Raw genomic sequence first — 27816 nt, forward strand, 5'->3', positions numbered from 1 at the left:
GAAGTTACGTGGAATAAGAAGCCTGTCCCTTTAATAAATGTATTTGCCAATTTTACTGTAGTTTGACTTGGCATGTATAGGACATGATTAGGGTAACTAATGAGCTCTATTAATTTTGTCGCTTGCATATTGTGTAATTTAACATACAGTAACTTTTTTCTAAATTAGGTGCAAAAACAAAGAGAAGAACTTCACTGCACATTGTCTCAATGTGACATGTTGCTTGCTGATGTCGAAGAGCTGAGAACTCGTATTTCAAAAGAACAGGAGGTAGAAATTCGGGAAGAGGAATACAACCAGCGGTTCCATCAGCTGGAGGATGAAAAATCTTCCTTGGTAAAGAAAAAAGACAAACTCCAAGAGACACTGAAATGCATCAATGCAGAAAAAGATGAAATGATAAGAACACTGCAAGAAAAAACCAACATGGTGAGATGTGATATTTTTTGTTTCATAACTAAATGGACATTAAGGATAGGTTACAGCGAATGTAATATCTATGAATAACAAAGTTAGTGTAAAATGGCTTCTGGCCCTATATATGGATCATAAAATGTGAGGAAAATATCAGTGTGCTTTTAGCTTAGAAAACATAGAAACATAGAAAATAGGTGCAGGAGGAGGCCATTCGGCCCTTCGAGCCAGCACCGCAATTCATCGTGATCATGGCTGATCGTCGACAATCAATAACCCGTGCCTGCCTTCTCCCCATATCCCTTGCTATCCACTAGCCCCTAGAGCTCTATCTAACTCTCTTAAATCCATCCAATGATTTGGCTTCCACTGCCCTCTGTGGCAGAGAATTCCACAAATTCACAACTCTCTGGGTGAAAAAGTTCCTTCTCACCTCAGTGTTAAATGGCCTCCCCTTTATTCTAAGACTGTGGCCCCTGGTTCTGGACGCCCAACATTGGGAACATTTTTCCTGCATCTAGCTTGTCCAGTCCTTTTATAATTTTATATGTTTCTATAAGATCCCCTCTCATCCTTCTAAACTCCAGTGAATACAAGCCTAGTCTTTTCAGTCTTTCCTCGTATGACAGTCCCGCCATCCCAGGGATCAATCTCGTGAACCTACGCTGCACTGCCTCAATTACAAGGATGTCTTTCCTCAAATTAGGCGACCAAAACTGTACACAATACTCCAGATGTGGTCTTATCAGGGCCCTATACAACTGCAGAAGAACCTCTTTGCTCCTATACTGAAATCCTCTTGTAATGTAAAATGCTTCTAATGTAAAATTTTGTTTTTATTAGATGCAAAAGCAAGGTGAAGAGCTAAGCTGCCTGGTTTCTCAGCGAGATGCATTACTTGTTGAGGTAGAAGATCTGAGGGTAAGTGCTTCCAAGGAACCAAAAGCAGAAATTCAAGAGGAGTTCAACCAGCAGTTTCAGCAACTCGCAAATGAAAAATTATCAATAGTAAAAGAGAAGAACGAGCTTGAGGAGAAATTGAAGAGTATCATGGCAGAAAGGGATGGAATGAAGAAAACCTTGCAGGGAAACACTGAAATAGTGAGTTATGAATTCTTCATACATATATGGAATAATAGCATAATCTATGTTGGTGCTGAGTTTAGTAAGCAGATCTGCTGCACTACAGCTTCTGACTTGCCCAGGATTATCTTCTGAAAATTTAATTGACAATTTTTCCAAGTTGTGCCATCAAGCAATAAAGTTCTCCCTTGCTATTAGGAACAAAATCACGACGAAGAACTACGCCAGGTAGCATCTCAGCGTGACATGTTGCTCGCTGAGACTGTTGAGTTGAGAATTCGTGTTTCCAAAGAACAGAAAGCAGAAATTCGGGAGGAGGAATTCAATCAGCGGTTCCATCAGCTGGAGGATGAAAAATCTTCCTTGGTAAAGGAAATGGACAAACTCCAGGAGACACTGAAATGCATCAACGCTGACAAAGATGAAATGATAAGAATACTGCAAGAAAAAAACAGCAAGGTGAGATGTGATTTATTTGTTTCATAACTAAATGGACATTTAGGATAGGTTACAGCGAATGTAATATCTATGAATAACAAACAGTGTAAAATGGCTTCTGGCCTATATATGGATCATAATGTGAGGAAAATATCAGCGTGCTTTTAGCTTCTAATGTAAAATTTTGTTTTTATTAGATGCAAAAGCAAGGTGAAGAGCTAAGCTGCCTGGTTTCTCAGCGAGATGCATTACTTGTTGAGGTAGAAGATCTGAGGGTAAGTGCTTCCAAGGAACCAAAAGCAGAAATTCAAGAGAAGGAGTTCAACCAGCAGTTCCAGCAACTCGCAAATGAAAAATTATCAATAGTAAAAGAGAAGAACGAGCTTGAGGAGAAATTGAAGAGTATCATGGCAGAAAGGGATGGAATGAAGAAAACCTTGCAGGGAAACACTGAAATAGTGAGTTATGAATTCTTCATACATGTAAGGAATAATAGCTAGTAATGATGGACTTCTATGTTGGTGCTGAGTTTAGTAAGCAGATCTGCTGCACTACAGCTTCCGACTTGCCCAGGATAATCTTCTGAAAATTTAATTGACAATTTTTCCAAGTTGTGCCATCAAGCAATAAAGTTCTCCCTTGCTATTAGATACAAAATCAAGATGAGGAACTACGCCAGGTAGCATCTCAGCGTGACATGTTGCTAGCTGAGACTGAGGAGTTGAGAACTCGTGTTTCCAAAGAACAGAAAGCAGAAATTCAGGAGGACAAATTCAATCAGCGGTTCCAGCAGCTTGAGGATGAAAAATTGTCCATAATGAAAGAGAGAAATTATTTTCATGAATCACTGGCTTGTGTCAAAATAGAAAGTGATGAAATGAAGAGAGCATTGCAAGAAAAGGTTGGGATTGTAAATCAGTAAATTCAATATAATAGTTTTTAATTAAGCACTTGTATCTTACATAAGTGTTAGCCAATTTTGCTTGCATTTGTATCTTACATAAGTGTTAGCCAATTTTGCTTTGTACAATGTAAGCTCAAATGTTTGTGGAGATTTTACTGTTGTCCAGTGATTCTATGTTTTCAATGTATTGCGTTCATTAGATGCAAGAGCAGGCTGAAGAGCTCCATCAGTTAACATCTCAGCGAGACCTGCTGCTCAAAGGTATTGAAGAGTTAAGAACATGTGCTTCCAAAGAGCAGAATCTGCAAGTTTTAGAAGAAAAGTTCAACCTGCATCTTCAGCAATTAGACGATGAGAAAACAGCCATTGTAAAGGAGAAGGACAAGTTACTGGAGATGCTAGAGCGGATTCAATTACAAAAGGATGAAATGAAGGGAACCCTGCAAGAAAACATTGATGCGGTGAGTTATACTGTATGTTCTAATGACTATAGTGAAAATACTTTTTTTTTTTCTTTCTTTATATCCTTGATAAATTCATGAGTTATGTTTACTGCGGTATAGCTTCCTATTGACTACAGTGTAATTTAATGAAAGCATGGAGGAAGATTTCACTGCAATAGACAACTGATAATAACAGTTCCATTCTCATTTCTAATGCTTCCATTAGATACAAGTTCAAACTAAAGAACTGAACAGCGTGATTTCTGAGCGTGACATGCTGCTTTCTGAGATCAAAGAGCTAAGAGTTGTTTCAAAAGATCGGCATAGAAACATTCTGGAAATGGGATTCAGCCAGCAGCTGCAGCAGCTAAAAGATGAAAAGTCGGCCATGGTCAAGGAGATGGCTGTGCTCCAAGAAAAACTAGAGCATGTCAAGGTCGAAAGGGATGAAATTAAGAGAACACGGAAGGAAAACACTAAGGCAAGACACTGATTGTAAACAACATACTTATGTTTAGTTATTGTCACAAAATGTTGCAGTACCCATGTGGTTGAAGGGCTAAATATAGAACTTGAGATGCAGGTTGCTAATTGATGTAATGAACAGGAAGTAACTGAGTATTGGATAATTTTAAATACATAACTGATGCTTTCTTTAACCCTTGAAAGAGTAACTTGATATCCTCATCTTCTCCGGCCCATGTTTGATGAGTCTCTTACAAATGCAAATGGAAGTAAAATATCCTAAAGTTATCTTAAAAAGAAAAGAGTGAAGTTGACAGTGTTGAATGACTCCAGCATTATACGAGATCAAGATCAATAAGGTGGTTAAAGTGAATAAAATGTTCCCCAAATCAGTGTGCTCCACATCATAAATCCCATCCATTAAGTAAAATCTAACACATGACTTCCACTTTTGGTGGCCCTACCTGAAAGTGTGGTAGATATGCAAAATTAGCTGGCAAAAATCCTGCAAGTCTTGATGTTGATTCAAGAACCTTTCATGGCTTCCGGTCTCAATGTTGAGAATACTGGTGATTACTGCCAACTTATGAGTTTGTATCAATTTCTGGCTTGCTTAGTTTCCTGCTGTATCCCTCCTCCTGATTCAATTTAAATAAAAAGCAATTTTCCTTAACTGATCCATTTTTAAAATTTTAAGTGTTTTGTTCCAAATAATGGCTATTATTATTGCTGCCCACCATGTATGCAAGGCGTTTCAAACGCCTCTGGGAAATACTGCTGTAACTATGGTGTACTAACTAGCTATATAAATTATGGTTTGACTTGACGATGGGTTAAGCAGATGGGGCTGAAATTGGATATCTCCTTTTGATTGAGTGGGAATGCAAATTGAAGACATTTCAATGTTTTGCTCTCAATCATGCAGCAGTTTCTATGTATAATTTGTAAAATATTTCTGACAGTTGCTTTGATGGACAGTGACTGTGGTGTAAAGCCGTGAGAAACTACCAACTGAAGTTGAACAGACGCAGGAGGGTGTGAAGCTCATAACTATGGTCAATTGAATGCTAGACATTACTGAATATCAAAGTATTTTCATATTTCATATTTTTCATATTTTCATAAAGTAGTCGTGCTGAACAATTTATTTTATTCATTGTCATTAGTATTCTGAAAATCTGGCTTTAAATTATTTTATGAAACCATAATTTACATTTTCATAGTGCTGTGAGAAAAAATTAGATGCTTCAATGCACTGCTTTATCTGCAAGTAGCATCAATGCAAATTACTTAGTTTTGTATTTGTATCTATTATAATGGCCATAATTCTTGGCAAATGAAACCATAATTTTAAGCAAAATTACTAATTTCATTCATTTCTTCCGTTGCAAACCCTCTCTTTACTTTATACCCCTCTGCTAACCTCTAATCCCCAAGTATATGTACTCCAATGCTCTAGTTGACTTGAAAATAATGTCAAAAATGTGTTGCTCTGGTTCTTTACCAATTAGAGAACTGAAACTATCAGTACAATATACAATAATGCTTTTGAAAAAGTCAAAGCATGTTTAAATTCCCTCTACCTTGCATGGGATTGTAAATGCATGAATTTTGGTCAACAGGAAGAAAGAAGAAATAAAGAGCTTACTGAACTCGTCGCAAGCTTGGAGAAACAAATTGCTACTTTAAAAGAGGAGCAGATGCAAATTGAATCCATTACTCCCGAAAATCAGGAACTTGAAACCGAAATTAAGAAGCTTTCTAACCATCTCGAGGAGAAAGATCTTCTTTTGCAGGTAAGATTTAAACAATACTGTTTTACTGGCAATAGCAGAAAAAAGCAATGTGGTGTATTTGATAAGTCTGGAGGTTTGGATATTTTTGAGTAAATTGCGTTTTCCTTTGAGGACTGACTTGATGTGGAACTCAGAAGTATATTTCCTTGTTTCTATTTATCAATGTCACAAAATTTAAATGCTACATACATTTTGAAGAGCTAATTTCCCGTTTATTGTGATGTGAAAGTCTTGGATTAATATAATGCCTTTCACATATCTTTTACATGTCTCAAAGATTTCTACAATTAGTGTAGAAATTCAGTATATTGGATGTTATAGTTTTCAGTCCTTGGGTACCTCACAAAGGTGCTGGAAGATGTTCCTTTAGATTAGCTTTTATACAAGGCCATAATTTAATTATGTGGTATTTCCTACACATCTGGAAATATGTCCCAGTCTTCATGAATAGTAGTAGCACCACTGTTCCAAGGTTGAACATTGAACCTCAACAGACAAAATGAGAGATCCTGGGTTATTGAGACAAAAATAGTGAGAAAACATTGAATATTAACAATGCAATAATTAGGGGTACATATACAGAACTGACTAATATGCAGTATTTTGTTATACACCAAAATCATCATGTGTATAAAGCTAATGGTATAAAAATACTGTCGGTTCTAAATTTTAGGGCATTTTGCATTCTATTGTTTTAATTAAACAAATTTCAGTATTTAGTATTTTAAAACTAATTGATATTTGAAGTATATTTCTGAGAGATTGCAGGACTGTGGATGTATCTGTGCATGATTCTTTAAATGTTTTAAAAATCAATATAAAGTATAGGCCATTATAATACAGATACAAATGCTAAATTAAGTAGTTTGTATTGAAACTGTGCATTAAAGTGTTGCAACTCATATTTGTTATAGCACAATGGAAATTATATAAAGATCCTGAAGCTTTCAGAAAAAAATTATTAGTGGTGTTAGGAATAATTAACTTTAGTTAATTGGATAGACTGACTAAGTTAGGATTTTTCTCTTAAAATATAAGGTTGTGAGATTATCACCAATGGGGGCAGCTAAATCAGAAGATCCCTTTTGTATTTGTTCGCTGCAAGTCTTCAGTATAAACTTGAGCTACTAGTAGCTTGGGAAAGACTGGGAGTACTTGCTCATGTTATTACATTTCAAAAATCGAAAGAGTGGACATGGAAAGGATGTTTCCAGTAATGGAAGAATCCATAACCGGAGGGCACAGCCTTAAAATAAAAGGATGTACCTTTAGAGATAGATGAAGAGGAATTTCTTTAGCCAGTGGGTGGTGAATCTGTGAAGTTCGTTGTCACAAACGGCTGTAGAGGCAAAGACATTGAACATTTTTAAACCAGAAATTAATAGGTTCTTGATTAGTAAGGGTATCAAAGGTTACAGTGAGAAGGCAAAATAATGGGGTTAAGAGAGAAAAATAGATCAGCTGTGGTTGAATGGTGGAGTAAACTCAATGGGCCGAATGGCCTAATTCTGCTCCTATGTTTTATGGTGTAAAAAAGCAACTCACTACAATCTGCACCAGGACAATTAGAGATGAGTATTTAATTCTGGTGTGCACATAATAATAAAATCCTATGTATGCATGGCAAATAATTTACAGACTATAGCCCAAAATTAAATTAATTCAATTTCATTGTGAGGCTAATTTCAAGATTGATAAAGTGGAGTTTGTTCAGATTGAATTAATATGCACCAAGATAATGGAATTTCAATTGTGATGTGAATTCTTACCATTCTACAGTGTGCCAGCGAGGTCTGTCCTTGTTCTGTATTCCTGTCAGCTGGTTGCCAGCAGCATTGATGCCACTAAATTTTTCTCTAGTTCTCTGAGACAAATTTTATATTTTTTCATTATTTAGGAAACAATTCAAAATTTATTCCAATTGGAAGATGAGTACAAGATTGATTTAGATGAAACTAACCAACAGTTTTCAAGAGAGGGAGAAGCATGGAATGAACTACTGGTCAAATTCTCCGCTAAATTCCCTGCGGAATCATCGGAGTCGATAAGTATTAAGAAGCTACAAGAAGAGAACCAAAAACTGTATGAACAACTTGTGTTGTGGAGGGATCATTTTATGGTAAGTGCAATTTAGAAGTGCCATCGTTTTCTGTGAATAGGATGGCATGGTCAACAAGGACAACGTGGTTTATATTTACAAAGTAAAGCACTGCAAACTTTAGAATCTGGAAATAATATGAACTTCAGGAAACAGCAGGTCAAATATCAGTATAAAGTAGCTTAATATGTTGTGTTAATCATCTGAAAAAGCGGAAAGTCCTGAACTTAAAACTTTGATTTGTCTTTGTGTTCAGTCTAACCAGCTAAATGTTTCCAACATTTTCTCTTTATAGTCTCAATTTACTTTGGTAGTTAAGTATGAGGATACAAGGAACTGCAGTTGCTGGAACCTTGCATGGAACACAGTGCTGGAGTGCTAGTCGCATCTCTGGAGGACATGAGTAGATGCCCTATTGGGTTGGGACCTTTCTTCAGCAAATATGTTATCCCTAACTCTTTGACTCCAGTTATGACTGAATGGGATGAAATGCTGTTGGGTATTTGGGATGGCAGTGGGGAGTAAACTCAAGGATAATTGGTATAGAACAATTCAATGTGGTTTGCAGTGTTTGATAAATGGTCAAATGAAGTCATTAATCAAAGTATAACTTTTAAGTACAAATGTTTCAAGTTCAAACAGTAAAATAGTTTTGTGAAGAAATCTTGTAAAATATGAAACAATCGCAGAACATGCTATGTAATAAATCTTTCGAGAAGAACACAAGTTTTTAAAAAAAGTGGATTGATGTTATATTTATACCATTTTAGATATCCTATTTTCTCTTCCCTGTCTTTGATCAAAATCTACCCAATTTTCCATTGAGGCTACTTTATGGCACTACATCAAAACCATTGACTTGCACAGTGTAGTTGTTCAACCATCTAATTTTTCGATTGATTCACTATATAAACCTTTCCCAGAGTCTAGGAAGGTCTATAAGCTAATGACTGCTTTGCTTGTCTGTGTTAACTTATCATGTAGCCGATTATAAGAAAGGGGTGATGTGATAAGAGACCATCGAAGGTTCAGTATAAATTTAAAGCATTCAAAAATTTCTATATTTGTCAGGACCTGATCAATATTGAACATGCAAAAAGTAAAGGGGCTAATCTAATATTACTATACAAGATGAAGTGTGTTTGTTTCTGTTCATTTCTGAACATGTCTTGTTTTCACGGTTTTTTAACAGAGAGTTTTGAACACAGTTCCTCAGAATGTAAAGAGGTATCAAATCCCAATAACTAAATGTGACGTGGGTCTAGCAGATGAGAAAAAGAAGAATGCAGAATTGTGTATACAGTTACAGACTATGAAAAAGCAGGTTTCTGATTCACCTTTGCAAGAGTTTATATCGGAAGAGAAGAATCCTGAAATACTGCGACTTTCCACTTTAATTGAATACAAAGAAACCCACTTGAAGGTCCGTATCACTATTTTATAGAAAACTAGACTGTGGACCTGTTGGGCCCAAACCTCTCCTGCCCCCCTCCCCTCTCCCCCCTCCCCAACTCCATCCCTCTCAACCCCTCTTATCCTCCTTCCCCCCCCCCCCACTTCCTCTTCCCTCCCTAGAAGATAGATTTAAACTTTAAAATTTGAATAACTTTAAAAATATAAAACGATTTCAATGAAACTTCCATTAGCACTAAAGGGACAACGGTGAGTAAGGTGGGCCTAAAATTGTCGCGCTATCGTGTACCGTTTTGGCTGTAGTTCAGGAACAAACAAACAAGGGTTTTAGTATATAGATATCAGTGAATTGAAAGGTTGTAAATCCAAAGCTTTGTTGGAGGATAATTGCAAAGTAAAACAATTTAAGGTTTACAGCAATATTATTGGAACCTAACTCAGCAGGAACCATCCACTGATGTTTGTTGTCTAACTGATTTTGAAGTATGAAACCATTATCTATACTGAAAGTGAAATGAAAACATTTTCCATGCTCATGCCCGGTGGCCCAGCACTTTAACTCCCCCTCCCATTCCCAGTCTGACCTCTCTGTCATGGGCCTCCTCCAGTGCCATAGTGAGGCCCGCCGGAAATTGGAGGAGCAGCACCTCATATTTCGCCTGGGCAGTTTGCGGCCCGGTGGTATGAACGTCGACTTCTCCAACTTCAGATAGCTCCTCTGTCCCTCCCTTCCCCTCCTCCTTCGCAGATCTCCCTCTATCTTCCTGTCTCCACCTATATCCTTCCTTTGTCCCACCCCCGACATCAGTCTGAAGAACGGTCTCGACCCGAAACGTCACCCATTCCTTCTCTCCCGAGATGCTGCCTGCCCTGCTGAGTTACTCCAGCATTTTGTGAATAAATCGATTTGTACCAGCATCTGCAGTTATTTTCTTATTCCATGCTCATTTCACAGGATTATATCTTGGGTACTTTGTTATAAAATTAATTGAATATCTACATTTCGAAATATGTTGCAAGTTTTGAGAATCATCATTTAAAATAATTGCCTGGTTATAATTTCTGATATTTGAAAGTAACCTCAAGATAAGTGAGTACCTTTGAAGGCATCGAGGGCAGGGTCTTCATTCAACTGGGAAGCATCAAAATATTGAATTCAAACCAAAAGCACGTCAAGATTTGTGTTTGTGATCATTCTCAATCTTGAAAATGTAAGAACAATATAACAGGTTTTTTAAAATCCTTTCACTATGTCCTTTCTTGTTGTCCTGACTCATTAGTATCTCCCTAACTCCCTAGGCTGGTTAATGAAAAACATAAAAAATATAGAAATTAGGTACAGGAGGAGGCCATTCGGCCCTTCGAACCAGCTCCATCATTCAATATGATCATGGCTGATTATCCAAAATCAGTAGCCCATTCCTGCTTTCTCCCCATATCCCTTGGTTCCGTTAGCCCTAAGAGCTATATCTAACTCACTCTTGAAGCCATCCAGTGAATTGGCCTCCACTGCCTTCTGTGGCAGAGAATTCCACAGATTCACAACTCTCTGGCTGAAAATGTTTTTCCCCATCTCAGTCCTAAATGGCCTACCCCTAATTCTTAAACGGTGACCCTTGGTTCTGGACTCCCCCAACATCGGGAACAGTTTTCCTGCATCTAGCCTGTCCAATCCCTTAAGAATTTTATATGGAGTTAGGAGGAAGAGAGGTCAGCCATGATTGAATGACTGAGTAGACCTGATGGGCCTAATGGCCTAATTCTGCTCCTATTACTTATGACCTTAACTTAACTTTATTGTATCCAATGAATCAAGATCCACATCTGTGCCCTCCTTCCTCGTAACATGGACCCACTACAGTCCGCATACCGTCCGAACAGATCCACTAATGATGCGGTCTCCCAGGTTCTGCACACTGCTCTCTCTCATCTGGACAGCCAGAAGGGGGGCTATGTGAGGATGCTGTTCAGTGACATTAGTTCAGCTTTCAATACCATAGTCCCCACCAGACTTGCTGAGAAGCTGCTGGAACTGGGGCTTAACACTCCTCTGTGTGCCTGGGTCCTGGACATTCTCACCGCCAGGCCCCAAGTGGTCAGGATGGGGGAACACACATCTAGCCCCCTCACAATGAACACAGGATCCCCCCAGGGTTGCGTCCTTAGCCCCCTACTATACTCCCTGTACACACATGACTGTGTGGCCAGGTTCCGCTCAAACTCCATCAAGTTTGCTGAAGTGGTGGGCCGGATCTCCGACAACGATGAGAAGGCCTACCGGGAGGAGGTGGCTGATCTGGCATTCTGGTGTCGGGACAATAGCCTCCCCTTGAATGTAAAAAAAACTAAGGAGCTGATTGTGGACTTTAGAAGGGCTCAACATCCAAGGACGTACACGCCACTGGAAATAAGTGGGTCTACTGTGGATAGGGTGAGCAGCTTTAAATACCTGGGAGTCCACATCAAAGAGGATCTGACATGGACAACATACATTGCCGCACTGGTGGGTAAGGCAAAGCAGCGCCTTTACCACCTTAGACAGCTGAGGAAATTCAGAGTATCTCTGAGGATCCTTCAATGCTTCTACTCTGGGGCTGTAGGAAGCATCCTGTCTGGCAACATCACAGTCTGGTTTGGGAACAGCTCTGTCCAGAACAGGAAGGCCCTGCAGAGAGTAGTGCGTTCGGCTGAACGCACCATGGGAACTACACTCGCCCCCGTGCAGGACCTATACATCAGGTGCAGATCAAGAGCAAGCAAGATTATGAGGGACCCCTACCACCCCAGCAAAGGACTGTTCCAGCTGCTACGATCAGGCAAACACCTCCGCTATCACACTGTGAAAACAGAGAGGATGAGACGGAGTTTCTTCCCACAGGCCATCAGGACTGTTAACTATTATAACTCCAGGGACTAATTTAATTTACTGTATTAATTTTAATTTATATGCTGTAATTGTAACTTTTTTTTTGCACAATCCGCAGGCATTGCCACTTTCATTTCACTGCACATCGTGTATGTGTATGTGACAAATAAACTTGACTTGACTTGTCATTTTCCTTTTTGCACTTAACATTCTGACTAATTTTCAAGCATATCGTCGACTTGAAATTTATTGTAACCCAAGTTAATTTTTGTTTCTAAAATGTTGGTGAGATGCAGGTACAATGAGGATCTTGGTTCCAGCCCTAGACAATTCACAAACAAATTATGCAAGAATATTTGCAAAAACAAGATATCATAGAAACATAGAAAATAGATGCAGGAGGAGGCAATTTGGCCCTTCGAGCCAGCACCGCCATTCATTGTGATCATGACTGATCATCTACAATCAGTAACCTGTGCCTGCTTTCTCCCCATATCCCTTGATTTCACGAGCCTCTAGAGCTCTATCTAACTCTCTTTTAAATTCATCCCGTGAATTAGCCTCCACTGCCTTCTGTGGCAGAGAATTCCACAAATTCACAACTCTCTGGGTGAAAAAATTCTTCTCACCTCAGTTTTAAATGGCCTCCCCTTTATTCTTGGACTGTGTCCCTTGGTTCTGGACTCCCCCAACATTGGGAACATTTTTCCTGCATCTAGCTTGTCCAGTCCTTTTATAATTTTATACGTCTCTATAAGATCCCCTCTCATCCTTCCAAAAACTCCAGTGAATACAAGCCTAGTCTTTCCAATCTTTCCTCATATGACAGTCCCTCCATCCCAGGGATTAACCTTATGAACCTATGCTGCACTGCCTCAATAACAAGGACATCCTCAAATTAGGAGACCAAAACTGCACACAATACTCCAGATGTGGTCTCACCAGGGCCCTATACAACTGCAGAAGGACTTATTTGCTTCTGTACTCAAATCCTCGTTATGAAGGCCAACATGCCATTTGCTTTCTTCACTGCCTGCTATACCTGCATGCTTGCATTCAGTTGTACAAGGCCACCAAGGTCTCGATGCACTTCCCCTTTACCTAATCTGACACCATTGAGATAATAATCTGTCTCTTTATTTTTGCCGCCAGTGGATAACCTCACATTAATCTACATTATACTGCATCTGCCCACTCACTCAACCTGTCCAAGTCACCCTGCAACCTCCTAACATCTCCTTCGTAGTTCACACTGCCACCCAGCTTTGTGTCATCTTCAAACTTGCTCGTGTTACTTGTAATTCCATCATCCAAATCATTAATATATATTGTAAATAGATGCACCCCCAGCACCGAGCCTTGCGGCACTGCCTGCCATTCATAAAAGGACCCGTTTATTCCTACTCTTTACTTCCCGTCTGCCAACCAATTTTCTATCCATGTCAATACCCTACCCCCAATACCATGTGCTCTAATTTTGCTCACCAACCTCCCGTGTGGTACCTTATCAAAGGCATTCTGAAAGTCTAGATACACGACATCCAGTGGCTCTCCTTCATCCATTTTACTTGTCACAGCCTCAAAAAATATTACAAACCAAAATTAGAAAACAAGTTCATGTTAGTGTAAGAGGTGGACCGTAGTATTCTATTGCAGGTCAGTCCAAGAACCTAATGGTTGTAAGAAAAGCTGCTCTGTTTGGACCTCTGTACCACCTGTCTGATGGTAGGGGCGAGAGGAGGGCATGACATGAAAGATGGGGAATCCTTGATGAAAGATGCAACTGTGCCTGTGATTGGCTGGACTGAGGCCCTCAATGTAGCTTTGAAAATTTTACTTGTGAACACTGTTTTACTTTAAATTTTAATTGGACAAAGGAATTTAAATCATTTATCTTTTATTTGTAACATCTTCCACCATTATGCAATTTCACATTCCACTTGAAAGCTCAGTGAAAGTGTGGGGTAAAGGTTAAGCCTGAATAATTTGACCACTGAGTGGAGGGGGCGGGGCGGGGTGTGGGGGGGGGGGGGGGAGAATCATCAGTTTGTCTTTAGAGACAAATTCTCTAATTCTCAAATGTCTATGTCAATGTCAACATACGGTGCAGTTAAGCAAATTAGCACAGCAATTATTTACATAGTTAATATGCCTGGCTTCACGATATTCTTTCACTTCAAAAAGTAGCAATAAAGTTTATTTTACAGTTCGACCATAATGTGTTAATGGAAAGCATTCTGGAGTGGTATAGCTAAAATTTCATGTCTACGGTAGCAGCATTGTTCTATACAGCACAAAGTATTGTTTTCAAATCTAATGCTGAATTTTAATTTTCCTGTATCTATTACATATACAATTATCCTGCATGGTGGCGCAGTGCTTTACACTGCCTTACAGCGCCAGAGACCCAGGTTCAATCCTAACTATGGATGCTGTCTTTATGGAGTTTGTACGTTCTCCCTGTGACCTACGTGGGTTTTCTTCGAGATATCAATTTCCTCTCACACTCCAAAGACGTACAGGTTTGTAGGTTAATTGGTTTGGTATAAATGTAAATTGTCCCTAGTGTGTATGCAGGATAGTGTTCATGTGCGGGGATTGCTGGTCGGTGCGGACTCGGTGGGCTGAGGGGCCTGTTTCCACGCTGTATCTCTAAACTAAACTAAAAATTCCACTGAAACATTAGTTTGCAGTTGCCTGCATTTATAGTCATTTTTATTTAAAGTTAATAAGACTATACTCCCACAATTTAATTTAGATGCTTTACATTTTCTTTTCACATATTCTCTCATTCAGAATACACAGCAAACCTTGTCTGACTTGAAGCTAAAATACCAAAACTACCTGAGAAGCACTAAGAATGGATTATCTTCCAAGACAAAAGCTCGAAATCTTCTCATGGAAAGAATTTCTGTTGTGTCTTGTACGAATGTTTGGAAGACAATTCAAGAAATTGAACATGAAATGCAAACACTGAATCGTGACTTTCAACTTAAAAATGAAGCACTTCAGGTATAATTTTTGTCTGCTTCAAGATTGGCAATAGTGTATGGTATTTCCTAAAAGGCCATGTTCAACTGTGAATGATATACTTAGTAATCTAAATCGAAAAGCTGATATTTTAAATTATGGTCTTGCTTTTGGCGTAGAGCATTGTGCAATTCCATTTTAAAAGCATGTGCAATGTATGAGCCTTTAGTGATCATCAGTGGATCATATTTTATCACATCCACATAGTCTGATATCAAAGACTCTTTGCAGCAGGATCTTGCATTGTTTGGTAGAATTGACTGCTATAAATGCAATCGAGGGTGACTACATTCCATTTTATTTAGCATTCTTTAAAATGAGTTATACAGAAAATATCAATTGTATTTAGCATAATAGACGAGGACATACATGAATCATTGATGTTTTGATTTCAGTGGGCCATATGATTTCACCATTAAAGAATTAATAGCATTGCAATTCAATTAAGCTATTAAAATGATTAACATTAATTGAATATTTTTTCAAAGTCCACACGTAATTTCTCTCAGACTTCACCTATTTTGCTAATTACAAATCCAATTGTACATTGAGGACAAACCACACACAATCAGAAAAACGGAGTCTGTGGTGTGCTGAGTATTTAACTATAGACACTAAAATTGTGAGTACTATTTTGAAGTCTTTCTGTACAGTCGCCTTGGTGTATTAGGGCGGCACGGTAGCGCAGCGGTAGAGTTGCTGCTTTACAGCGAATGCAGCGCCGGAGACTCAGGTTCGATCCTGACTACGGGTGCTGCACTGTAAGGAGTTTGTACGTTCTCCCCGTGACCTGCGTGGGTTTTCTCCGAGATCTTCGGTTTCCTCCCACACTCCTAAGACGTACAGGTATGTAGGTTAATTGGCTGGGTAAATGTAAAAATTGTCCCTAGTGGGTGTAGGATAGTGTTAATGTACGGGGATCACTGGGCGGCACGGACTTGGAGGGCCGAAAAGGCCTGTTTCCGGCTGTATATATATGATATGATATGATATTATGTTGCTGGAAGTGTATTTCTCTTTTCTGTGCCTTCAGAATGAAGTGACATTTTTTAAGTCAATGCAAACTGGCTATGTAAAGTACATCAGGAATTCTTGTAATGAGATGGCTAACGAGAAGAAAAAGAATGAGAGGCTGCTTTTGGAAATTGTTACTTTTAGACAACAATTATTCAACAAAAATGGCTGTGATCCACTATTGGCTATGGAAAACCAAAACCTGAAGAAAAAAGTGACGGTGGACGAACAATTGCTTCAGGTATGTAAACATTATTTTTTAATTCTGAATTCATTTTGCAGGCTTCTGAAATACCAAAACAATTAATAACTATGATTGTTAAATCACTGTAATTATTGAGTAGAATTTGGTAGTTGGAATTTAAGAACCTTGTAAATTTGGACTGGGACCAATAAAACTCTGAATTGCTCATAATCACTAAAAATGCTTGTACTCATTGAATAGTCTTCACTTGGTTTTGGTGCACCTACCATGTATGATATCAGTGCAAATCTGTACTTGGTATGATAATCCTGAAAGATAGCCAAGTTGCACTCTATAGATTGGATTGGTCCAGACCTGCCTTCAGATGGCAACATACTAGAATCCACAAGGAGAAGGGTATCATCCCTCAACGGTCGGAAGGAGTTAAAGGAAGAGATCAGAAATTGGTGACCTATCTCACTGATTACATTATTTGGTTTAAAATCATTACCAATCAAGTTAAATCTGCTCTGGGGCTAGTGATTTGTGTGGCATTCCAGCAGTAAGATCTCTTGACGGCCTTGTGCTGTCCAAGGACTGATTTCCTTCCAGTTGGATTGGGAGGGTAGATGCTTACTTAAACAGTTGGTCTATGGTGGAATATGGATGTGCTCTGCAATTGGATATGATGTGCTGTTTCTGTGCATTTGTTATTTAGTTCTAACTAATGGGTGGAAAACTAAAAGCTTCCTTTTCAAACTGGAGTTTGACAAGAATGCCTTCTTGCTGTCTTGCTTATGTGTTACATATGGGGTAGTGGAAGAGCTCTGGTTAAAATGTGGACAATTTCACTGTCTTCTGCTCTGTTTGACTGTAGGTCTGCATTTGGAGCATCTCTGATCAGTTTGAACTGACCTTGGGTCAAAGTGAATTACAGAAAATCAAAGCCATCTTCTTTGGCAACTGGTCTGAGTGGTCCCATGTTTTTTCCATTGTCAGATCAGATTATCTGATCCTGAAAATTTAGTTTAGAATTATGATAGATGCACCAAGAGTTGGCTGGAGCATGTTACAGTATCTGGCAAAATTGAGAATGTGGGAGTAACTGTCCATCTTTGGCAAAACGAACATGGTCCTCTGATGCAAGTGTTCTGTGTGGCATGATACATGTGTGACCCATACATACTTTGACAGTTTGAGAAAAGGAAAGCAGAAGGCTATTAGATGATTGCCAGACATGCTGTCAAAGGCACTGGCCACGATACCTCATTACTAGAACTTTCAACGGCTTTGCCGGTGATGGCAGGGAGGTCTCTGTCAGATCCATTGTGTACAGCCCAAGTCTCACTTTCACTCCATATTTCCGTCACGGCAGCTACGGTGGCCATTTTACCACCATCTATTCCCTATTGTAATGTCTCGTTGCAAAGAAGTGCCAAATAAATTTATAGTCTTTACTCATTGAGAAGCAGAAGCACATGGGCAATTAATCTCTTGATTATTACCTAAACCACATTTATATTGACAATGGATAAATAGGATTATAAAAGTAAATACATGGCTCAAAGTACTGAGGTTGAAAGGAATCCAATTCATGGAGTACTAGCATCAGCACTGGGGATAGAAAGAGCAGTTCTTTAGGGATTGGGTTCATCTGAACTGTACTGGGGCCAATGTCCTGGCTAGTCTCAAGGGTTGCAGACAAGGCTGTAAATTAATGGGAGTTGGAGGGCTCCAAGAAAACCATGTGTAATAAATCACAAAGAAATGAGCAAGAGGCAGTGAAAGAGAATTCGACAAGCAAATTGTGATGGGCTGGGGCAGAAAATGTCAAGAAAGTATGCAGCACAATAAATCCAGAAAAAAATATATATATATCAATGTTTAACTGCCTTTATTTGAGGCAGTGGATAGTAATGTGCAATTGGTTGGGTTGAAATCATGAAAACAGGGGGATGAAGATCTGATTGTGAGGAGTAATCTATAGACACGCGCATAAGAGGATCTTGTGATAGGATAGAGCAGAAATAGGAAACTATTCAGGACAAGTTTGAAGGGAACTACATTTGTTGCCAGTGTTTAATCTAGAAGATGATTGGTAAACCAAACTATGGGGAACTGCCACAGAAGGGGAATTAAGGGGAGTCTAAAGATTACCTGTTTTAAGTGAGGGGATAGATTTAAAGGAGATCTAAGTCATATATGTTTCACATGAAGGAAGATGGATATATGGAATGAGCTACCAGAGGAAGTGGTAAAGGTGGGGCATGATTACAATGTTTAAAATACATTTAGACAGCTTCATGGATAGGAACGTTTTAGAGGGATATGGCCCAACGATAGGTAATTGGGCCTATCTCAGGAAGACCTGTTGAGTGGTATTCATGAGTTGGGCTGAAGTGCCAATTTCCATGCCGTATAAATCTGATTATGCCAGCATAGATCAGCTGTGACCATAATGCTCTTTTGGGCTTCTGCTGTTTTTTTGTGAAGTTCATTCTGTACAGCTGCATAATTCGGGACTCAGATTTCACATGTTCCTGGAGAATTGACTGGTACATACTGCTACTGATACATGATCAACATGGTGAAATGTGCTTTCTATGCTGTCCAGTGGTCTCCCAATGCAAAGATGTGCATGCCTGCTTTAGTGTAGACATGCTCATTCCATGGTCTGGGACTATGCCTTGAGACACGCATTAAAGCTTTGTCCAACTGCTGTAGTTGAAGATGGGTCTGTGTTGCAACTGAGGGACTGGACCCTAGATAAAGTGCCCTTGGATTTCTCACTCATGGAATTTGCGAATGGAAAGTTAATTTCATGCTGCTGTAGGACGCTGCATTATATATGTGTAGATATTATGAATAAAATCATATGACAACATCTTGAAATGCAGAATTATGAAGTAAATTGAAAAAGGTAAACTGGTTATCCTCACCCTATAATTTCAGGAGATGGGAATAAAAGTTCAAGAATTAGAAAATGCGTTGACCACAAGCCAAGAAATAAACAAACGGCAAGAAGATAAAGTTACGCATTTGCAGACAGAGTTGAACTCCAAAACATTAGAGAACAAACTTGAAGATCTCCAGACAACATTATCTATGAAGGACACCCACATTAATAGTTTGGAAGAAACTCTAAAGAAGTTGCAGGTTTGAGGCAAAATTGATATGTTGATGTGAATTATAAAATGTGGGCACTCTACTAAACCATTTCAGTTAAACATCAAAATTATTTTTTGTTAAAGTTGTATTTCCTTAACTTGATTATCCAGGGATAGATAAAAACTAAGATCAGATTTCTCCAAACAACAAATTTAACAGCACAAGCATTGATTCACCATTGAGAATGAGGTAGCGACAAGATGAAATTGTTTTGTAATTTACACACAGTCATGCATACAATTTTTCTACCTACATGGAATGTGTGCATTGCAGCTAAGGCCAACATTTATTGTCCATTACTTTGTGTTCCTGAGCAGATGGTGGCTTATTTGTTTCACTGGAATTTATGTGGTAAGGATCGTCTGACATGTGTTGTTTGGGAAAAGTCTAGGATTTCAATCAGGCAGAAATGCCAAGGGCAATTAATTTCTAATTTGCTCTGACTTGTGATATTAAAATGTGAATATTCCCATGCCCCTTCTGCCCTCGTCCTTGATAGTGGGGGTAACAGGTTTAGAAGGTGTTGCTGAAGAATCAGCAGCTTGCTTTAATGCATCTTGAGGGTGATATGTTGCCATTGGAGGAAGTAAATGTTTTTAAATGGACATTATTTTGCAAATCAAATAGGTGTCTTTGTCTTTTATGGTATTAGTGGAGCTGCTGTCATCTGGGGAAATGGAAAGCATTCCATCTCAGACCTCACTTGTGCCTAGTAGACAAAATTAACATTGGGGTGCGTCATTCTGGGAAATGATAGCTTCTGACCTGTTCAAATAATTGCAACATTTATGTTTTTAGTCAATTATGTTTCTCTTAATAATGACCAAAATATATGTTTCTCTTAATAATGACCAAAATATATTGATAACGAAGGACTTGAATTTGCTGATTACCACTACCAGTCCGAATAGTGCCTGGCTCTAACTGTGTTATAAGATATGATGGTACACAAGCAATGCCTAATAATTGAGGAATCAATACTTGGCACAAAAAAATAACAGAAATGCAGTCAAGCTGCGACTAATAGCAGTTAAAAAATTAGTGGAACACCTTTACTGAAAGTCTGGGCACTTTGTTTTGAAATTCTCTGCTTTTGAGCATGTTTCTATTTGAGCTCAAGTTGAAGAGAACTTTCTTAAAACAAACAGCTGGAGGAACTCGGCAGATCAGGCAGCATCTATGGAACAAAGGGATGGTCAACATTTTGGGTCGAGACCATGCATCAGAACCTATCAGCTGATTTTCCCCAGCAGTGTGCTTTTTGCTCCAGATTACAGCAACTGCAGTCTCTAGTGCTTCCAACTTTCTGATTTGGTTCATGACTGGTGATGACAACAAATTGTTTATTTCAAATTTGGGAATGATGGTAAGAGTACTTGTAACACTGAATTAAAAGACAATGGTTCAGAAAAAACTTTTTCAAAAGCAGTAGCATTTTCAAAGTATGACAAAATTATGCAGGCAAGTTTAATGTCTACATTATACTGAAGCAAGAAAGTAATCATATGGTTATCTTTTGCATTAATTTTCTGAACTTGCAGTGTAAGCTGGACGTGGGAGCTCAGCCCTTCAAGGAGGAGATGAATGAGCTGAAAAATCGCTTGTTTACCTCGGAGATGGAGAAGCTTAAAGAAAGCAAAAGTCTTGAAAATCAGTAAGGATATCCATTCTTTTGTGCTGCTTTTAGTTAATTTATCAGATTTTTTGAGATGACATTGAAACTAATGTGATTTTTTTTTAAATTGTAGGATTAGTACTCTAAAGGCCAGTTTGGAACATAAAGAAGAGCTGATGCGAGAAACAAAGGAAAAATTACGAAGATACCAACAAGAACAGGACACCACAAGTTAGTTTCTTAATTCATTTTTCAAGGAACAAGGCAAAATCACCAACCCTATCACACCATAATATTTTAATTGTATGCACTGAAATTCAGGTGTTATGATTATTTACTCAAATAGATCAAGTTTTGAAAATTGCACTGAGCTCGGATAGTAATATCAATTATTTGCAGATGATGGTGTGAAAAAGGACAGATGCCAGGAAAGGAAAAGCATTAAAATTCAGATTGACTTTCAAAAAATAATTGATAAAACTTGAAAAGGAGTGAGAAACTCATGCAAATGAGATAGATAAAATATTCCAGAAATGGGCAGCATTAGACTTTCCAATGTTGTCAAATCTATTTCCCCATCCCCTTACCGCTAAAGGTTATAATTGAATGTAAGTAGCATTTTTCAGAATACCAAACATTTTAATAGTTCACTTTTAAAATTTCTTCCAGTTGTAGTTGAAAATAGTAATAAGATGTGTTCCAATGAAGCATCTCTGACATGCAGTGCAGGAAGTGGAATAGTTCAGAATGCACTTTTACTTGTGTTAAAGTGTGAGAAGGCTAAACTTCATGAAGACCTAAATCGTGTCAAGAAGGAAAATGCACGTCTTGTAAGGTAATTTCATGCGTTCACGTACATTATCTTTATCCTGTTGAGATACTAAAATAAAACACTAGTTTTCTTATAGTAATGTGCTTTGATAGGTAGATGGATCTTACAACAATGAGCCTTGAACTAAAGTTTAAAAAATCCCTTGGCCCATCTAACACCCAAAATATTTCCGCCATTTTTCTGGGATTCACTTGTCTTGCTCTGTGTACAAAATAAACTGCAATTACTTGCCCAGGCTACATCAAAGTATATTCTGCAGTACATGAGTTTTGACTGATGAGAATGACAAAGTGCGGTGGAACGACTATCTGTAGATTCTTTTCCAAGCTGCAAGCTGTCCTGACTCAGAAATTGCTGTTCCTTCAATACTGAGGCAATATCCTGGAACAGTCAATTATCGCTTTAGGTGTACCTTCATTGGAATACCAATGGATGTTCCCGAGGGTGACTAACCATGATCTTCATGGCCAATAAATGCTGCGGCAGTATCCAGTAACATACACCTCTACTGGGAAAAATGAAATAAAATTGCTGTGCTTGTGCAAATACCTAAACTGTATGTGATGGAAATGCTTAATATTCTGATTTGCACTGATCTGGAAGATCTATCAACCAGACTGAGTCTGGAATTAGGGAGCTAATTTGGTTTTAAGATGCAGCAGTTCAGAATCTTAATTTTCTGCCATGAATGTCATACAACAAAATCATTAATTTTTCAGTATTGCCCTTTGTGAAAATTATGGTCGATGTAACTTCATAAACTTTCATAGTATAGAAGATAAGATAAACTGTCTTTCGGTTTGGTGTTCTAATGTTAAACTTAGGCTTTGGTTTCCCACGTTGCTGCTTAATATTCATGCCAAAATTTGTGAAGTATTGTAAACTTGTAATCTTCAAGGGAAATGTTCTGAATGTTTCAGACTTTGTCTTTTTCTCTTTTAGAACTATGTCTGAGCTAAAATATGAAAATACTAAATGGAAAGATAGATCATTAAGACTTAAAGAAAAGGAGATAGCATCATCAGGACATCAATGTGAAAATATTCCGTGTACTTTGACTCCAAGTCTAGAAGAGAGCATTACTCCCTGTTCATTCACAGAGTGCACACCAGTGTCACAAAAAACTGAAATTTCAACGGCTTTATTTCCTCCTGAAGTGAAAACTGGTGCCAAAACTGATGAAACGTCACTCACTTCAGAAAACATGCTACCAGTTTATTCTTCTAAAGTGTCATCTTTTGGGACTGAGTCCAAGTGGCAATTGCCTAGTTCCAAAATTTTCGATAACTCCCAACTGGGTTTCCCGGCAGGTAAGTGCCTTCACCTTTATGATTGAAATGGATCTGTGGGTTTTCTAATTAATTAATGAGAACCTATTAGATTGAGTTCAATTTTGGCTGTAGGACATTCGGTAAATGTGAACAAAACTAGAATGCAGCAATTTGTGAAAAAAAGTATGTTCCACAATATCTATAAATAGTGGGCCAAGTTTAGAGTGGTGCGGAAGAGTCTTAACATAAATGCTTCATGATAATTTGATTAGGATGTAAAATGTAATTAAGGTCACAATACTTAAGTTTTCCTGTTTTTAAGTTTCGGACAAAATTTACAAAGTTCTTTATTTTCAACTTGATGGCGTTACTTTGCACCTTAGGTAATACAATATGTGCTTTTTGTAGTCTTTGCTGGATTGAACTAAATTGTCAAAGATTATTATACCTCCTGAAATTTGTGTACAATATCGACCTGTGTAGCATCAGAGAAGTCGTCAGCTAGAAAACATTAACTCCAACTATCTTCCCCACTTGGTTTCATCCTTAAAAACAGCCAAAGTTTTCTTCCTCCTTCTGAATTGTAATGAGTTTGGAGCTGCACTACTTTGAACTTAAAATAAGCCACATACAGAATGGAAATGTTTTTCCCATTTAATTCAGTGAGCCTAAAAAACACTCCAGCTACTGAGGAAATTAGATCATCCCTTAGTTTCTTATACATATTTCCGATAAATGTAAGATGTTGAACATGTAACTGGAAAGAATGCAGTAAATGGCAGAAACCTCATTGACTAGGGTGCAAATCCATAACTCCCTTCAAATAGCAACACATTTCATTTCATTCTTTATTTTTTACAAGCAGATAGGGTCATAAAGAAGGCAGACATTATACTTGCCTTCATCGGTCAGGCCATTGTGTATAAAAGTCAAGAGTTGCTGTTGCAGCTGTATCAAACTTTAAGAGTCAGTCTACCTCACGACAGAAGGGGGACGAGTTGTACAGATTGATAGCCACAGGGAAGAAGGATCTCCTGTGGTGTCCTGTCCTGCATCTTGGTGGAACCAGTCTGTTGCTGAAAGTACTCCTCAGATTGTCCAGTGTGTTATGGAGGGGGTGAGCTGTATTGTCCAGGATTGCTCCACAGTTTGAGGAGCATTCTCCCCTCCAAGACCACCTCCCATGAATCCAACTCCACCCCCAGGATGGAGCCAGCATTCCTGATGAGTTTGTTAATCCTATTGGCGTCCACAGGCTTCGCCCTGCTGCCCCAGCACACGACAGTGAAGAAGATGGCACTGGCTACCACCGATTGGTAGAACATCTGCAACATCTTACTGCAGACGTTGAAGGAGTGGAGCCTTCTCAAATGTACAGTCGGCCCTGTCCCCTCTTGTACAGGGCTTCAGTGTTCCTGGACCAGTCCAGTTTACTGTCCAGGTACACTACAAGGTATTTGTACTCCCTGGTAAACTGCACATCCACTCCATTGATGGAGACAGGGGACAGGGGTGTTCCACTCCTCCAAACGTCCACCACTAACTCCTTTGCCTTGTCAGTATTGAGCTGCAGGTGAGTCCGCCCACACCACTCAATAAAGTCGTTGACTATACCTCTGTATTCAGCTTCCGTCCCCTCACTGATGCAACCAGGTTCACGGGGCAGATATTTTAGAGTGGTAAATTACTGAAAAGTGTTGCTAGCGGATGTGCTGGAAGTAGATACCATGGTAATACTTTAAAGGCATTTTGAACAGACACAGAATAGGCTAGGGATATGATCCATGTAAAGACAGATGATAAATTGGCATCATGGTCAACACCGACATTGTGGGTCAATTAGCTTGTTTCTGTGCTATATGTTCCAGAAACAGCTGCAACATGAAGAAACCAGTGCAGGTGAAGTTTTATTACAAGTGAAATCTTGATATAAATCTGCAATTTTATCTTGTTCTACATAGTGTTGAAATTGAGATTTTCTTGGACCTTGAGAAACTCTGAGGCATAATCAATTATTCTGAGAAGGATAAAAACACTGGGCCAGCAAACAGGCTTTAATGGCATCATGATTTCTAATCCTAATGCAATGGACTGGAGAAAGGGTCATTTTTGAAGCATTTCATTTGGTTTAAATTTATTCCTCAGTACTGTGGAACCATTTTTTTCATCTGAAGTAGTCATTGGAGAAAAATATAGTTTGGATCTTAATTTTGAATGTTTTTGTCTTTAGCTGAAAGTCCTCAACGAAAACCTAAATCTGAGGGGAATGAACGTGATGACTGGTGGCCCAAACCTTCTGCATCCGATCCTCAATGTAAAATGCAATGAATTGTGTCTGATGGGGAGTGTAAATGGGTTAAAATCCATCAGGTGGACTCACTATTGTACAACTATTGTTTGTTGCTCACTGAACTGTAATTAGATTGTACACTTTCAATTGTAGTTTGTAGCTCAGATTATCAATGATGTTGCAAAAAAAGAGGTTATTTTCCTGTTAACTGTGGTGAACAAGAAAACAAATGAAGAACACACAATGCTCAGATTTGGAATATCTTTCTCCTTCCAACATTGGTATTTCTTGTTTCTGATTCTACTTTCTTAAAAGGAATAGCGGCAGCAACATGTCAAATGAACAAGGGTAAATGTTGAATTGTGTGAAATATTTCTGTATCACTTAAGGTAGCAATATTTATACAACTTTTGGTAGTAAAAAGGGGCTGTTTAGTGCAGTATGATGCTATGACAAGGAGAATATGATTCCCATAGACATGCAGCGTGGAAAGAAACCCTTTATCCAATTAGTGTGCCCATCAAAGTCAACCCCATTTGCTCGCTTTTGGCCCACATGCCCCTCATTGTTTCCTATCTGTGTACCTGTCCATATGTCTCTTAAATATTGGTATTACGCCTTCCTCAACCACTCTGGTATTTGTTCTATATACATACCACCTTCTGGATGGAAAAAGTTGCCTCAAGTTCCCATTAAATCTTTCTGTCACATTCCAGTTCTTGATTCCCTGACCCGAGGAAAAGGGTTCATCTTGTCTATGCTGCTTAGATTTTATACACCTCTGCAAGACTGCCCCTCAGTTTTGTGTGCTTCAAGGAATAAAGTCATAGCCTGCCCAATCTATCCATTTAAGTTGGTCCCTTGAGTCTTGGCAACATCCTCATAGATCTTCTCTTCACACTTTCGAGCTTAATGGCATATTTCCTATAGCTTGGTGACCAAAACAGGACACAATATTTCAAGTACAGCCTCACCAACATCTTGCACAACTACACCTAAGCTGTCAATAATCACTATTTCGAACCATGGGTTCCCTCTCCCAACCATGAAGAAGCTACTCCCAGCTATCAAAGTAGTTTTAAGCGCAGTTGTATTTTTAAATAAAGCAAGTTTGATTATGTTTAATTTCTACAAGACTCGTACGGGTAATTTACAAAGGATTTAATGCAAATGTTATACTTTACAAAGATTTCAAAAGCACCAGCACAATTATTGTAATACTAGAAAAAGATGCCAATGAGTGGTCGACAAACAAGCCATCTGGGGAAAAAGGAGGCTGAGGAGTGCATTCTGTGTCTTTCTCTGTAACTCTTTTTCGACTCAAAATACCCCTTCTCATTTTTGTACTATTTTTATATTGGCCAGACCAAGTGAAAGATATGGCTTAATTAAATTGACATCTTATTTTTCTATCGGCCCTTGGTGCATGATAGATCTATTCTAAATTACTTAATTGGTTAACAATGTTTCTCTTGATAGGGGGAAAAAATTACACTTGTATTAATCCATGATAAGCCATTTGAATTTAGGTCCTGCTTCAACTGTTGTGCTAAGAGCTCTAGGATTAGAAAACTGTAAATTACCAAAAAGCCTTTTCAGCCTGGATAGTGAATGTACCTCACAAACATTTTAAAACTGTACAATGCAAGAATCTAACATTAATAAAGGAGAATGATAAAGCCAACATGAGTGGTGTCTAACAATGCCTGGATGCTGGAACCTTCGAAAATAATAATAATGGAGTGTTGTACAGTGGAATGTTATGCAAGGTGACATTCCCATCCATAGGATAATATATTTGTGTGGGACTCCAGTACAGCTCATGACCAGTTATCTTTCCAGAATATTCCAGAGAATTCCCAAATGTGCATACTCTTTGTAAAAGAAATATGGGATGGGATGGGAAATTTGTTAATACCCCCTCCCTCGGATGGGACTGATCCCTATCACTGGCCGACGCGACAGGAGAGGCCAATCCCAGCATCATTGGTAGCAGCTGGGGCCAATTAACTGACATCTGATTGGCCACCTGAATCCCGTCAGCCTACTCCCTATAAAACCCAGGCAGTCCAGCCTGACTACCTCCACCTCGATAATGTTGCCTGAGTCTACCCCTGCCTCAGCATGTCTGCTGCTGAAATGACCATTTGCTTGTTAAGCTAGATGTGAGTCCTGATAGTGGTTAATCACAACTCTGCTGCACGCATTTTAATCAACTTCAAGTCCCAAGCTTGGTTTTCAGATGAAGCCTGAATTTTAAGTTGCTCCAGGAATCTGACTTTAAAGTTCAGCTACATTTCTGCCACCCTTTATAAACTGGCCCTGCTCCCCCAATGACCTTGTGAATAGCCAAGATCTACTTGTCCACAACCCTGCCCTAAACTCTTGTCCACTTCATCAGCACCTTCTGCTTCTCACACAATCCACCCCTGTGACTAACCCTGCTCTTTATTTTCCCATTAGTTCCTTCTTGCCAAAAAAAGGTATGGCAA

General features: G+C 38.8%; 1 protein-coding gene across 1 annotated transcript in view; it reads left to right on the forward strand.

Annotated features, from left to right (window-relative positions):
- The window catches only part of cenpe (centromere protein E), an 89275-nt gene extending 62233 nt beyond the window's left edge, over positions 1–27042 (forward strand). Inside the window, exons 34-51 of the mRNA XM_078395958.1 lie at positions 169–429; positions 1258–1515; positions 1696–1956; positions 2133–2393; positions 2585–2836; positions 3040–3300; positions 3509–3763; positions 5370–5543; positions 7441–7662; positions 8834–9064; positions 14717–14932; positions 15984–16205; positions 19101–19304; positions 20858–20970; positions 21065–21162; positions 21601–21766; positions 22706–23073; positions 25265–27042. Coding sequence (XP_078252084.1) covers positions 169–429; positions 1258–1515; positions 1696–1956; positions 2133–2393; positions 2585–2836; positions 3040–3300; positions 3509–3763; positions 5370–5543; positions 7441–7662; positions 8834–9064; positions 14717–14932; positions 15984–16205; positions 19101–19304; positions 20858–20970; positions 21065–21162; positions 21601–21766; positions 22706–23073; positions 25265–25362 — 3921 coding nt within the window. The 3' untranslated portion in view covers positions 25363–27042. The remainder of the gene's footprint in view (positions 1–168; positions 430–1257; positions 1516–1695; positions 1957–2132; positions 2394–2584; positions 2837–3039; positions 3301–3508; positions 3764–5369; positions 5544–7440; positions 7663–8833; positions 9065–14716; positions 14933–15983; positions 16206–19100; positions 19305–20857; positions 20971–21064; positions 21163–21600; positions 21767–22705; positions 23074–25264) is intronic.
- Positions 27043–27816: the final 774 nt, after the last annotated feature.

The sequence above is a fragment of the Rhinoraja longicauda genome, chromosome 3 (genome assembly GCF_053455715.1).
Source record: "Rhinoraja longicauda isolate Sanriku21f chromosome 3, sRhiLon1.1, whole genome shotgun sequence".
Classification (NCBI taxonomy): domain Eukaryota; kingdom Metazoa; phylum Chordata; class Chondrichthyes; order Rajiformes; family Arhynchobatidae; genus Rhinoraja; species Rhinoraja longicauda.